The following is a 9,415-nucleotide window of genomic DNA, read 5'->3' on the forward strand; positions in this document are numbered from 1 at the left end:
GAGCAAGAAACTTTCGTTCATACTAGAGCAATTCTATGAGGATATTTATGGTCCACATAGCATTAAAACATACATCTTTCCATTTTTACTGACAACCTATAAACTAGAATCCCAACTGACCCATTGAATGACAGGAGTACTCAGTGTTTACTGTCAGCTTTCTTTGCCAATAGTATTTTTCCTCCTTTGAGAGAATATTCTGTCTACACTGAAATAAAGCTCCCTAGTATTATGTTCAGAGTTGGCTTAATGAAAAGAAGATAAAGTATTTGGTTAGTAAAAGGCCCTTTGAATAGGTGTGGGAGGTCCTTCTGTCTATGTGTTGCTTTCATTGGTTGAATAAAGAAACTGCCTTGGCCTTTTGATGGGGCAGAACTTATGTGGGTGGAGAAGACAGAACTGAATTCTGGAAGAAAGAAAACAGAGTGAGAGAGCCGCCATGGAGCTGCCAGAGTCAGACATGCTGAATCTTTCACAGTAAGCCACGACCTCATGGTGACATACAGATTATTAGAAATGGCTTAAATCAAGATGTGAGAGTTAGTCAATGAGAGGCTAGACCTAATGGGCCAGGCAGTGTTTAAATGAATACAGTTTCTGGGTGATTATTCCATGTGTAAGCTAGCTTGGACAAGACAGAAAAAGGGGCCCTGCTCTCCTAAATCAGAGAATGACAGATCACTCTTATATAAACAAATGCAGTATTTTAAGAAATAATTCAGTAGTAAATACAGGGAGATTCATGGATAAGAAACAATTAGGCTTGAGTTAGTTGGCATCAGCATCTAAGTTTTTGCTATTTGTATACTTATGGGTTTAGACCTCCCTTCCAAGAATTATTTCCATAATACATTAGCCCTTCTCAGCTGTTTACCTCCTTCCCTCATGATCCATATTGAATTTGAGCTGTAAGGAAGAAAGACCATAAGTGTGTTCTCATAAGGAAAGGATATTGGATTTACCTGTGCCCAGAGAGAGCTCAGAATCTTACTGTTCGCATTCAGTTTTTCTATCAAGCTAACAAAAACTTGATCATTATATTCAAAACGATTTTGGAAAATAATGGAGCAAATGACATTGCAGGGAGCACAGGTCAAGATGAAGGAGGGATCATAGGGTGAGCCTGAAGAGTTAGAAACAAATGCCAAATATTAATAAAATATATGAAGAAGAAATGTTGCTCTTTGTTAACTACTGAAAGTAATTTAAACATTTTAAATGGAATGTAATTCTGAATATTCTTAACTACTATAAATCTACCTGGTGAATAATACACAATCATATCTACATTACTTTTCAGTTCATCTTCAAACTTACTAGTTTAATAAGAAGATATCACGTCTATTTTACTGGCTGGTTTAACCTGAATTACGTGCTATTATCTGAAAAATGATTTTTATTTACTTATTTAATTCTGACTTTGGTTTTCCCTTCAAAAAAGACAATTGGGGATCGTGGAGTAAATAGTACTCAGTAACAATTATTTTGGCAAGATTGTAATCCAAACCTGAAGTACATACAGGCTATTATATATAAAAATGAAAGGCATTAAATTGTAGGTTATTCTAGGGAGTAAAGGGGAAGCATACCATACCCAACATACAGTATTACTAAACATACCAAAATTCTATTATGAGATTAAAATGTGAAAATCTCTACTCATTTCTGCTAGAGAGTAAATGCTCCTTTTTCTGGATTCTCCTAAGTAGTAGTATAAGAGTTTACGTTTAACCACACATCAAAGCTTTAATCTCAGGACAAATCAACCAGAGAACACATGAAAAATGTTTGTTGGTTTATAATTACCCTGGATCATCCAATGTGCAATGAACACAGTTACAAGCAATGAACACAGTTACAAGCAAACGTTGGGGTGGCCATATACCAACTGAAAAGTCATAACTCGATGACTAAAAATTTTTTTCTTAAAATAAGCAGATCATTTTTACTTCTCGTGAGGAGGTCACACTGTCATTTGATCATCTGAATTACAGCAATTACCCATTGCCCATTTGAAAGGATACTGATGACACTTTTAGAGCATTCTGTATCCTAATAGGTAAGGTCACTAAAAAGTTTTGTTTGTATTCTACAAGTTGTGTAACAGAAAAACCTACCAAGTTCAAGGATCTTACAATAAATGGCACTACATCCTAAAAATTAACCAATTACATTAACAGACTATTCACAGTCCAAAGATGGAACAATGACTAATATTAATTATTTATTTTGTTAGCTATATAAATGAGGTATGATGAGTCCAATACTAGTGTTCTAAAACATTTATCAAATGAACAAACTTCCATTACTCAGTAATGCATAAGGACTCTCTAGTTATCGTTTTGGGCTTACTTCAAGATCATTCACAATAATAGCATTTTCATATGAGTTGTAGCATGATATTAAACCATTTCATCTCTTGTATGTACATGGGCACTGCTGGCTTATAATAAAAAAGGTTTTCTGGCATTACGTTTTTAAGTTAAGTTACATCCATCTATATATGTGGCACCAACATCAATGTCCTCATCTCATTTTTGGCAGATAACACCATTTTAATCTTTGGTATACTTACATTTTTAAATATACCACGTAAATATGTTCAATGTTATCTTTTCTTTTATCATGAGAAGATACTTTTTCCACATCTTTCAAAATTTTATTATTGATCCTATTTGAACACAAATCACTTTGGCAAATCCTTTTGAAATATATATTTTTAGAGTCTATTTCCATCCATCTGGGAAAGATTTGTACCACTTAAAGGTCTGCATCACACATCTCCTTTATGATATGTCGTATCCTTGTCTTCTTCACTTTTCTTTTAATTCTTCAATTGTTGTCACCATTCTCACTAGGATTTTTGATAATGAATGTCCAGAGTTTATGATATATGTGAAACCAATTTGATACCCACAGACATTATAAGAATCAGCTATTGTTTGTCCCTTTGGCAAGACATGCAGATCTGTTTCAAGATTCTCACAGTTAGGACAGAAAAAAAAACTTTTATAAATATATCAAAATGTCTTGCAGCTTATTTGTCTTATAAGAGCCAGTGAAAATATAGTAGTGATTCTTGACATCAAAATGGGTCTGTGCTTCTAAGGTCACAAACAAAATATTTAGGTGGAACTGCTGGAGGCCTTTGAAATATTATCCATGTTGATTATAACTGACTGAGATATAACTGAATTGATTACAACTCTTTTCATTCTAGTCTTATTCCTCATCCTTGGCAATCAAATGAGGCAAGTTATTGTAATAAAAGTGTTTGAGACAGTGCGATTGACTTTGACAGGTACTTTGGCATATCAGTTGTTTTAACATAGAGGTCAATGTTTCTTTCATTGTAATTTGTTATGTTTTGTTTTTCTAAAGAATAAGGTCTTGTAGCTCCTGCAGCCGGGACTGACATAATTTACTTCAAGTGTTCTTTCTTACTTACATGAAAACATTTTTTACTACTAAATTTTAATCTTTTTGCTTCTGTGAAATATTTTCTGAGAATAGGTACCAGTGACGACTCAACATCTCCTTTCTCAAATAAAGATATAAGCCCTTGGGGCTCATCACTGAAAGGGAAAAGAGTCCCTGGAATCTGTCAGGATTGACAGTTTTTCTGTGCTTGTGTGTGCAGGGCTGAGAAGCCTATGGGCCAATCTCAGCAATGCTCCCATCTGTGTCAGTAGTACCTAATCCTGGAAAACTGGAGAGGACAATTCTGTGAGCCATAGGTGAATCTGAGTTCCATGCAAGCCTTGTCTACAGATCTACTTCCAGGCCATTCAGCTCTACACAGAGACATCCTATTTCAATAAGCAAGGGAGAAAAAAAAACCCAAAGCAAAACAAAAAATTACAATCTATTGTGCTAGTAATTGGAATATATGGAATCATGTAGAAACATCAAAGAATTAGGAGAAAAAATGAAAAATAGGGAATATCAGTGATCTATGGGAAGAAAATGTAAATGCAACAAGTTTAACTATGACATGATCTGTTTACATAACTAAATTGTATCATAGCCTATATTTGCAAAGTCCATTACAGGTAAAGCAAAAATCACGAGAAAACTATTGAAGACTCTCCTTTTCACATATACATGATTAAAACTGTGAATTTAGCTGCTTACAAAAGAATTATTTCATGTTAATACCTGTAGTGAAAGTATGATAAAAGGAAAACTGGATGGTAAGTAGAAAAAATAGAAGAAAACGGAGGAGAAAAAAATCAGTGTGACTTAAAACAAAGTTCATAATCTGTCATTAGAAACTTGTCTCCACGTTCTCATCCCAGAATCCAGTGGATTTTCAACAATATAAAGAAATATTATTTATTATGCCAAACTTCACATTCAATACATTTGGGCAAACTGACAGTTGTGGATATTTTCATTGCTATTTTAGAGTAAGTATCGTGATAGTGTATCCAGAAATGACTAAAATATATATATTACATAGATCATGTGATTGATTTCACCAGTATAGAAAATGAGTAATCGGGTTCTGTGTTGATTAGTTTTAGTCAAGTTGACACAAACTACAGTTAGCAAAAAAGAAAAAAATATCAGACGAGTAAATGCTCCATCAACCTAAACTGAGTTCTTATCTTTTCATGCTGTTCCTTCATTTCTGATGATGTGGAAAGAATCAACATCCTATGGATGATATCACACACTTGGCTAGATTATTTTTATGACCACACAAAAGAGAATATCTCGATAGGAGAAAATGACTATTTCTGTTTTTATTCCTTTCAGTGGTGAATTTGCTGTGACCAAGAGACAAAAATTGTTTGTATTGAAGTTGATCCTAATTAATGTATACTCAAATAAGGGCAATTGATTTGACAAAGTTGGTTAGTAAGCATAAGAAATTCTTAGAACTTACTGATATTTTACCATACAATTAACATAGTACAATACTCTAATCAATATGCTTTGTTAAAGCAGAGCATATGGAAGGTAAGATTTTGACATTGTTATTGTATGTGTGTATGTCAATCATATATACAATCTGATAGGCAGTCTTTTATTATATTTTTCAAGAATGCTAAAACAAATTCACTTACTGATGCACAGACATAATAAGACTGTTCATTCATAAGCAACAGGAGTAGCATCCAGAGTGTTGGCAAAGAAACAACCATCACTTTTCTAACACAAAACCTTAAAGGGGAAAATGACATGAAGAATGAACACACACAGGGAAATGCTAGAGAACCAACCAAGCCAACTTTTTAAGTAAAATTACTAAGTTTAGTTATTTCCAAGTGTAAATTTATTTTGAATATTTGTGTTGAAACATGTTTTATTAAGGCCATAAATCAAAGCCTAAATGTTATGCAAGAAGAAATAACAATACCGTTCTGATACCATGCAAACAGCTGAGATACACTAATCAAAAAGAATTCTACTACACTCATATGAGAAATAAAATTATTACATCATGCCACAGTTGCCAAAAACTACAAACAAAATACAAAATGGACCCTTAGACACTTTAGAGAAGAAGTCTAGATCATTGCTGTTCAAGAAAGAAAGAAAAGTGTAGAAATGGAATATGAAGGAAAGAAAGCTAATTCAATCTTTGCTAGGGTTCTTATGTTTGATCAGTAACTATTGCTATTGGAAATTGTATTGCGGCGAGATGATAAGCAAAGCAAAACCCTTTTTTTGATGAGTGGAATGTATGGCTCCATAATGCTATAGAAAATTAACATGAGACCCATACCCATGACATCTCTTTAGAAAACAATGCTTTGAATAGGATGGGAAAAATTGACTGATGCAGATATACATAGAACACGATGTAAACGTCAGCTTATAAACCTGCACTTACCATTGGTTTTCTTCAGTTCCTCCACAAGGAACTGTGCTTCTTCTTGAATTTGGTTCTCAATACTTCTTTTCCCCATACCCAGTTTTCTCAGGGTTAAGAGTGAAAAGTGCTTTGTTTCTTTCCATGCATCTCCATTGCTAAAACCAATGCCTAAAAAAATTGGAATAGAAGACTATGGAGTATGTCTGCGAGATAGATAAAGGAACAGACTGGTCACACATATAGAGTCCCAAACTTATTCCTGAAGAGCAAACATGACGTAATTTCCACCCTCCTTCTCACTATATATACTACCAAGGAATACACAGAAGCACATGCATACTTACCAAAGCCTTTCAAAACCATATCAAAAATAGGGACTTTTCCTCTTCCACTAAACTCCTCCCCATGACCTATGAGAGCTTCTTTTATTGCCTCATAGCCGTGCAACACCACAGCGGGTTTCATGCCAAAATACAGAGTGAACACAGGGCCATAGATTTTAGAGAACTGTAATGATAATAGGAAACAAATATTCTAAAATTGTCACTGTAGTTGACCTCTTCATACTGGCAATAGATCTGTGTTAAAATATTTTTATGAAGAAAAACTAAGTTTGAAGTTTGTATATACCTTTCAATATGATGATTGTTTCATATAAATGACCTTCTGGGTGCCAAGCAATATCCCAGGCCACTTAAGTCTAAAGAGAAAGAACCACCTTACTATGATATTCAACAGATCACTTTGTCATATTTTACAAAGTACCTGAAGTAAAAATTTCACACTCATTTCCTGGGTTCTAATGCAAAGGAGTAGAGCCTTCAAATCCACACTATGCTTATCCATTTTTTGGATAATGCAGATCATTCTCTCGCTAACTACATACTGAACTAATAGTCACATGACTTCTGTGGACCCAGCTGTGAATACTTTCTGTTAAAAATTACAAAACCTGTGAAGAAGGGTAAACATCTAAACTCTTGGGTCAGCACAAGAGTTCAAATACAGTCCTCATCTATTGTTACAAAAGTACAGAGTAAGCGTCACAGAAGCTGCACCACAATATACAGAACTGTAGAAAAAATATCCTCATCATGAAGTATTTTTGGTCCCAGGCATAGGATTTGTATGGAATCAAAGGAGATCGGAAAACCACAGTATAAGCTACGCCACACTGTTTATGGTTTCCTTTTCCTATGTAATCACCTGCCCATTACTTTACTTTTAATCAGGATCCATTTAATTCTACAGAGTAGGGCATAAATGAAAAATCCAAGAACAATGTTTTCTACAATTATGACTCATTTAAATAAATATTCATTTTAATGCTAATTCCAATTGGTCCTAATATTAAACACCTAGAGTCAGATATTAGGGGTGAAAGCTGAGAGATCAGAGAAACAGTGCAGCCAGCCACTAGAGGGACTTTTACCTCTGTAGAATTCTCAGATTCAAAGGTGTGATCCTGTCTTTTGAACCTCAAACTGCATCTCCAGACTGAATCCTCAGACTGAATGCACAGACTGTATCCTCATATGGCATTCTCAGAGCACATCTGAGCTCTTGTTTCCTCCCGCCTTGTGTTCCCTCTCTGCCCAACTATATCACTTCCCTTCTCTACCTCCCTGGTACTTGATTTAAAGGTGTGAGCCACTACCACATGGCTCTGTTTCCTTTGAGACTGGACCAGTATAGTGTAGCCCAGATTGGCTTTTACCTCACAGAAGTCTGCCTGCTTTTTTCTTCTAAGTCCTGGAATTAAAGGTATGTGCCACCACTGCACATATATTTAATTAGTTCTAATTTAATTAACACATACCTGAAATTAGTTCTATACTTTGTTCTTTAGGCAATATTTATTTGTTAGATCACAAAATCTCACTATAATCCCTCTGTCTTCAACATCAGTAAAATAATAGAAAATGTTTATGAAAGAAGGATTTGAAAAAGTAGATAAAACTTTTAATTCTGTGATTATATTATAAATCAGTGTCCTTAATATTCTGTAACCTGAAATCTTGCTTATTACTAATTCCAACTGCAGTACTATAGGCAAGTCTCAGAAAAGACAAAAACAACTTTACTGTTTTTCACTTTGCACCCATTTAAAAATATGTTCTCTAGTACTAGAGTTTCTCTGAAAGCAGCATCACTCATATCTCTCTATACAAAGTGCCAGACAAGCATGAAGTGTACTCACATTGGTAAAGGCTTGGTGAACATTTTTTACATCTATCTGGTGGATGTTGCCAATAATTGGCAGAGGAGTAGGTCCAGGAGGTAGCTTTCCTCGTGTAGAACTTTGTTTCCAGTGTGAGAAGAGAAGCAGACATGTCAGAATGAGCACCGAGACCATGACTAGATCCATGGATAGCCTTCCCACAGGCACAAGTGTGATCATGTAGTACAGAGGTTTTATAATGTGGCCATGGGATCTGACCTCTTGTACTTTGGAGCATAATTGAGAAACCAACTAGGTACTGTTTCAGCTCTCTTCCAAGTAGACTCTGTCCCTGTGATAACAAAAGTTAAAAGTGAACAGTTATTTCACCTTGTCCTTTTTTAGGGTGCCTCTTAGTGATTTTCACCTATTTTTACAGAGTTATGATGATATATTGTTGATAAATATGAACAATGAAATTGATATTTTGAGATCCTGTCTTTATTTGAAAATAGTTAATTTTTAGAATATTTTATTCTGAAATTATAGAATAATTTTGTCATTTTACAGTTTCATTTTCTTCATCCAAAATTGTCCATATTTGCATTTTCTTATCTTTCTACTGTGTGTCTTTTGTTTTCTTAGTTTATAAAATAAGATTTATTTAGTTTGTATACAATTTTTTCACTTATTTTGCATACCAAACACAGTTTTCCCTTCCCTCCTCTTCTACCAGTTTCCCCCTGCTTTCCATCTACTTGACTCCCTTCCACTCCTCCCCTTTCTCCCTTTAGAAAGGGGCAGAACCCACAGGCTGGAATAAAGCATGGCACATCAGATGAGGCAGGACCTAGCTCCTCCACTTGCATCAAGGTTGGGCTAGGAAATCCTCCATGGGGACCATGCTTCCAAAAGTCAGCTTAACATCAGGGACAGTTGCACTAGGCTCCCATTTTTGTGGGTCTAGAATCCATTTTTTAAAGCTGTCTTCGACTTGACATTGGAATTCTGGCAACTGGCACTCAAATCTATTTCTAGAGTCAATGTGTTCATTTCCCTTCTGCTCTGACCCGAAATAACCACACAGAAATCTGTATTAATTACAACACTATTCGGCTAATAGCCTAAACGTATTTTTGGTTAACTATTATATCTTAAATTAACCCATTTCTCTTAATTTTTGTATTGTGATGTGGCTGTGGCCTACTGGCAAGCTTCCAATAGGCTCAAGTAGAGGTGTCTGTCTCCAGAGGTGGCTACATGGCTTCTCCCTGACACTTCCTACTCTTTCTATATATATCTCTTCCAGCCTGGCTATATTCTGTTTAGCCATTGGCTGAAAGCAACTTCTTTATTAACCAATGAGAGCAACACATATACAAAGAATATATAGAGAAAAATTAGGTACATGAATACCAGAAGATTTATGT

At 35.0% G+C, this 9,415-nt stretch overlaps 1 protein-coding gene across 2 annotated transcripts in view; it reads right to left on the reverse strand.

The window, feature by feature from the left end:
* Positions 1 to 8,217, reverse strand: part of LOC121453987 (cytochrome P450 2C26-like) — a 31,028-nt gene extending 22,811 nt beyond the window's left edge. For both annotated transcript variants that reach the window (XM_041661140.1, XM_041661139.1), the window contains exons 1-4: positions 8,025 to 8,217; positions 6,169 to 6,331; positions 5,843 to 5,992; positions 963 to 1,123 (exon numbers count right to left, since the gene is read on the reverse strand). In XM_041661140.1, the coding sequence (XP_041517074.1) occupies positions 963 to 1,123; positions 5,843 to 5,992; positions 6,169 to 6,331; positions 8,025 to 8,192 (642 nt within the window). In that variant the 5' untranslated portion in view covers positions 8,193 to 8,217. The remainder of the gene's footprint in view (positions 1 to 962; positions 1,124 to 5,842; positions 5,993 to 6,168; positions 6,332 to 8,024) is intronic.
* Between the last annotated feature and the right edge of the window lie 1,198 nt (positions 8,218 to 9,415).

This window comes from Microtus oregoni, unplaced genomic scaffold, assembly GCF_018167655.1.
Source record: "Microtus oregoni isolate MIOR12 unplaced genomic scaffold, Mior012 000012F_ref0000307, whole genome shotgun sequence".
NCBI lineage: Eukaryota > Metazoa > Chordata > Mammalia > Rodentia > Cricetidae > Microtus > Microtus oregoni.